Source organism: Nothobranchius furzeri, chromosome 14 (assembly GCF_043380555.1).
Source record: "Nothobranchius furzeri strain GRZ-AD chromosome 14, NfurGRZ-RIMD1, whole genome shotgun sequence".
Taxonomy (NCBI): Eukaryota; Metazoa; Chordata; class Actinopteri; order Cyprinodontiformes; family Nothobranchiidae; genus Nothobranchius; species Nothobranchius furzeri.
Window position 1 is genome coordinate 15,913,947 of NC_091754.1, and position 6,000 is coordinate 15,919,946.

At 37.8% G+C, this 6,000-nt stretch overlaps 1 protein-coding gene across 2 annotated transcripts in view; it reads left to right on the forward strand.

The window, feature by feature from the left end:
• The window catches only part of ikzf2 (IKAROS family zinc finger 2), a 27,202-nt gene extending 22,238 nt beyond the window's left edge, over window positions 1–4,964 (forward strand). For both annotated transcript variants that reach the window (XM_054747268.2, XM_015966703.3), the window contains exon 8: window positions 600–4,964. In XM_054747268.2, coding sequence (XP_054603243.1) covers window positions 600–1,408 — 809 coding nt within the window. In that variant the 3' untranslated portion in view covers window positions 1,409–4,964. The remainder of the gene's footprint in view (window positions 1–599) is intronic.
• The last annotated feature ends 1,036 nt before the right edge of the window (window positions 4,965–6,000 follow it).

The window sequence follows — 6,000 nt, forward strand, 5'->3', positions numbered from 1 at the left end:
GTTTTCCAAATTTGCCTTTGCAGCTTTAACATGAGTTAGAAGAAATGTAGCTGAAGTGTTTGGTGTATAATATGTTCCTGGTATGGAAAAGTCGTGTCATTAAAAGCGTAAACACAGATACATTTCTATTGGGCCATTCCCATCTGTACCAGGTCGGCCCCGGCCGGGTAGCCCCAGTCGGCCCCAGCCTGGCCCGGTTGATTCCACACATCCTTGCCTTAAGCCCATGTGGGCTGATCCTACCCACCAATCAGAGGCTTGCTCTAATGGAAGGTGTGAATTTGCTGTCAGCAGTGGGTGTGTTGGCCCTGGTCGGCCTGAAGCAGACCCCCTCGAGAAGAGGGCTGAGAATGAGCCTCGGTCGGCCCGGAAAAATACCAGGCCACCCAGATATGTAAACAACCTACGCTACCCGGCCCGGGCCGACCCGGTACAGATGGGAATGGCCCATATTTTACATTTCAATGTCAATATTGGCCAATAAAAATATTTGGCCGGTAATTTCAAACATCCCTAATTTTCTTGTTTGTGTAATGCTTTCTGGCATTTAATCTGACAATGATGATCATTCATATTTTCTACATGTTTATTGCCTGTAGGAGACAAGATGATGCGATACACCTATCCAGATTTAGGCTATGAGATGCGCCTGAAATATGAGAATCGTACAGAACTGATACCAGCACATATGATGGACCAAACTATCAACAATGCCATGACATACTTGGGATCAGAGACCCTACGACCTGTGCTACATCATCCTGGTCCTCTGTCTATGGGTGAGGTAATGCCCATTGTCAACCCTCTTTACCACCATGTCCTGCCACTGGGGCAGCAAACAGATCGTCCAGGAAACTGTGACACACTCCAACTGCCATCAAACCAGCTCCACGATTTCCCCAGCCATCAAACTACAAATGGCCCTACAGCCTTATCCAAGCAGAACAAGCCACTCCAGCCAGGACAAGCAGAATCACCTAGCAACAGTGGTGTCGACTCTGCTGACTCAGCTAGCAGCAGCCCTCAGGACAGGCAGGGATATCACGGCACCAACCCCTCTTCAGTCCTCAGGTCTCGAGCCAGTCCAGCTGTGGTCAGTTCAGGGGAGCGAGTTATAATTGCATCACCGGGAAGCGGGACTGGTGTGACGACAGGGATGAGCCGAGCAGCTCCAGAGAGGCCTGCGAGCCAGGAGATGGTGCGTGTATTTGGACGAGAGGGCCACGAGTTGCGAGCCTTCCAGTGCGAGCACTGTCGAGTGCTCTTCCTAGACCATGTCATGTACACCATCCACATGGGTTGCCATGGATACCGGGATCCACTAGAATGCAACATATGTGGCTATCGAAGCAAGGACCGCTATGAGTTCTCTTCTCACATAGTCCGCGGGGAGCACACTTTCCAGTAAGAGGATGGGCCGTAATAAAGGAGAAGCTTCAGAAGTGAAAGGAGCAATAGTCGCTGATTACCCTCCAGAAACGGAATAGTTGAATGGCACTGTAGACACGTGTAGCACAATCATAGACTCTTTTTAAGCTACTTGTAAATTGGAACTATTGATCAATCATATGAAGGTATGGGCCAAAGACACATTTTCTACCTATTTAAACAGAGAAAAGAAGTTATGTTTGTTGAATTATTTCTTTTAAAATGGAGCTAGGTCAGCAGCCTTTATGGTTTTAAATAGTTTTTTTCTATTCCTACATGAAAATAGCTTTTTGTGCTTTTGCCTTCACTAAGTTTGTGTTTGTGATATGAATGTTATTGTGACTTACCACAAAGTTATTGGCCTCCATCGTGACTTACTTATCAAAAACCGCAGTGAGCCTTGATTTAGCTAATAGGTAAATCAATAAATGAAGACAACTTAAAAATTAGAAAAAGAAATGAAAGAAATGAATGTTTGTGATTCAAAACACACAAAGGTAGGAAACAGCCTTTCTGTGTGGAGTTTGATGTTCTCGTGCACTCGTCTTTGGGTATTCCTGTTTCCTCCCACAGGCCAAAAACATGCATATTAGGTTAAAGGTGTGGTTCCCTGAAAACCCTTTGTTTTTTTTTTATTATTATTTCTGATTATAATTGCTCACTCTGAGTTTTTGCAGCTGAACGTGAAAATAGTCTCCTACACCTATCTTCTACATTCGATTCTGATAGAAAATATACAGTGAAACTCTAGGATTTGAAAAGCCTGGCAGATCTACATCACACTGTTATTAATGTTCATGGACTCACCCATCTTGACTCACGACGGGGAAGGGCTGTTGTTGTTTTAGCATCCATTAGCATTAGCAACTTCACCACATGGCAGAAGCTCCTCCAGGCTTGTGTTATTTGTGGAGATAAAACATCAACGTTGCACGTTAGTGGTAGGGTCACGTTAAAAAAGATTGTTATGTCAGAGGTGAGATGTCCAGATATCAGGAAATGTGACTTCTGTGATGCAGGTAACTGCTAGTTCCTGGAAATGGTGCACCGGTATATTTTTTCCCTCCTTCACTACGTGCAATGCATTCATTCCTACTAGAGACCATTACAAATGTATTGATTAAACAAGCGAGCCACACCTTTAAAACAGGAAATTGCTTTGGACAAAAACATAAGCCAGTTTAATCTTTCTTCCTCACAAAGTACTATGAACAAATATATATATTCAATTAGGTTTGTTTTGATTATTTCCAGTTTTGTTCAACAATCTCATGTTCTTTCAACTCAAAGCTCAGCATTAGATCATCAAGTTGTTGTTTATCAAACTGGAAAGATTTCAGTGATGATTATTCATTTTTGTTTGGGTAACATTTTACAATAATGGTCCCTTTATTAACATTACTTAGTGCATTATTACGCATTAATAAACTATTAAATAAAGTATTAACAACTGCTTAATATTAATGTTATTATTAGGTAATGCATCACTAAGCAGACACCCCAGCCCACTGTCCTAACCTTAAGGACTCTTAATAGCTAAAAATTTTGGGAACATTAATAAAAGGATCCTTTGTTTATTAATGCTTAATAATGCACTAAATGACGTTAATAAAGGAACCCTCATTGTAAAGCATTATCTTTGTCTTAATTTTTTCTGCTAACCATTTTAAAGTGACACATTTACTTTACTACCTGGCTGTACGATGGTGCTTAGTGACATGTGATCAAAGAGATCGTCTCGATGTACCTCACTTAATGGTTCTATGGAGTTTGATCCTTTTGCTATGAGATCCTGTTTTGAAAAACTCTGTGTTTTTTGTTCAGTTTGCATACCAGGGTTAGCCTTTTTTGGTACACAACCACAAAACAAAGAAACGTTTATTGAAGCTAATGCCTGTACGTTGCTATGCTACCTTCCTCTTATTGTATTATTAAGCATATCCTGCCTGAATAATGCTGCTCGCGTCTACCTTTCTTCAACACCATCTCACAAACAAGCAAGTACACACTAATGTCGGTTACTTTCTCTAGTCTGAACCTTGCTCGCTGCATTGCTTTATGTCACCACATTCATGCATGACCTTTCAGAGCAAAAATCAAGAAAGGGACAACATGAGCAAGAGGAAAATTTAACAGTGTGTGGTTAAAATGTGCAGCAATACTACTCGGAAGGCACTTATGAAAACTATAGCAAATGTTCTAGATAACCTCAACTAACCTCTAACATTTGAGGCTTGTATAAAAATGTGATGTAAAAGTCATAGTAGTACTTGTAGTAGTAGTAGTACTAAGTTAGAAAAATGTTGTTTCCTGCAAAAGGATTCAGAGCTGTTCTAGGTACAGCTGGTCTTGGTCATGCACTTTATGTAGGCTATATTAACAGGCAACTTATTATTATTATTATTATTTTTTAATTGCAGGTAAAATAGAAAACAATGCAGCTTATCTGTAAAGCAGTCTTGGGGTAAAACATGTAGGACTCCTTTGTGGTTTTATCGTTATGTCCTATTATATGTGATTCTAGTTTAACAAATTTCATTTAAAACAAACCTGGCATTACACATCACTTTATATATTTTCTCAAAAATCTGCAGTTGCTTTGAGATAATTTCTTTGTTTGTTGTCAACTTTTACTCAAAAGGCAGCTTTTGCTTTGTTTACTTTTTGCTTCTTAGCATCAACACACGTTGCAAAGTTTTGGTATTGGAAATAGTTTACACCTTGCAGCTGTTGTAATAGATTCTGTACATTCGTATTATAAAACGACCGCTGTAAATATTTGCAATCTGACAATTCCTGCCGACACGGGTCCAACATTCATTTAATGTCAGCTAATTCTACCCAGATTTTCTGTCCTTTTTTATCTTTGTAAATACAGTAAGAAAAAAATCTTTAAAATGTATCGATCGATTGATCTCTTGATATATTCATCTATCTATCAATCTATCGATCTACCGATCTACGGCAGCCATACAACCACAAAAACAACCGTCTTCTACTTGAAAAGTCCACTCGTTGCTACTGCTACATACTGTGGGGATGTGTTTTGTACGTTTTAAAGGTGAGTGTTTGAAATGTCTATTTTTCTGCTGAAATGCCGATACAAATAGTTTTGTGAACTTTGAGTGACATTCTGAAGTATGAACATGTTTACAAAAATGTACAAGGCAGGGTTCTGGGTGCGTTGTATTTTTTAATAGCTATTATTGGTGCAGAACATTCCCCAGGAATCTGCGCCGACTGATCAGTCTGGTTTTGATATCGACGTTCTGATGTGAGGGCTCTCAGGTATTTGTAAAGGCCTTGTATTTTTTTTATTATTTATCATAAAGATGCTCAGAAATGTTTATTTTTCTGTTGCTTCTTAACACTGAATGTGGTGAAGGAAGTTGAATGATGGCTCAATACTGTGGGTTTTTTCTTTTTATTATTATTTTTCTACAACGTTGACCTTACATGAAGACAGACTGCTGTGAAGATTACTATGTATATTTTAGGCATGGCTTTCTCTTGAATAAAGAACTGGTTTTACTGCTTCACGTGTGATGTGAACTTTCACACAGGAAGTCGGGAGTTTTCTTCTTTCATTTAAGCATTTTTAATAATTCACTCATTCGATTAAAAGCTTCAATAGCTGGTGAAAATGTGGAGATTAGCATCAAAGGTTCTGAAACAAGTTTAAAAAAGGTTTTTCTACACATGCAACCATTACGGTTTCAAAATAAAATGTTCTATTTTAGTGAAATCATAAATTAGAGGAATTATAACATTAACTATTTAAATCACCACTCAAAAAATATTTTGTTTATTTAGGATTTATGTCAAATTTTGACAATTACGCTTATAGCAAAGTCAAGTTGAAATAAAAATAATAATATTAAAGATAATTTAATCATAATATATGAGAATAATCATTAACTTATTATTCCTTGTATATTTATTTTAGAAATAATCAGTTTTGTATATTTCTGTTTTGTTTTCTGCTTTTTATTTTCATTTCTTAAGTAACTGAGAGTTGAATGTGTTCCACAAAACATATCTACAGTCGAGACAGTCATCAAAGTTGCAGTTTCAATATGTAGATAAATTTAGATTTGATCCAAGTGACTTAAGAAATGAAAATAGGAAACCTTCATTTGTCCTCAGTAATTTTCATGTTTTGCAGCAACAAACAGAAAATATTTCAAGTGGAATAATAATAATATATAAAATGAGTCATCCAGATAATGAAATGACAGGAGAAAATGGGTGTTTTGATGAGCTGAAGCTTTTCCATTTTCCAATTAAACTTTACTTTGATTATTTTTATCTATTACATTTTCAGTCAATTGCAGAATAATGCAACAACATTATATTGTGCTGTATGTATGAATATATTTGCAATGCAATTTTTTTTACTGAGAAATTTCAAGTACAAAAACTGACTTAGTTTACGTTTTTCTGGTTGTGTTTGTTCCTCTTGAGTCTTTGTCTATGAACAGGTGGGCGCCACCGCTTGTCGAAGTTTCTAAATGTCAGAGCTGTCTCCTTCACCCCCTTACTTCTTTAATCTATGCAACACACACACACACA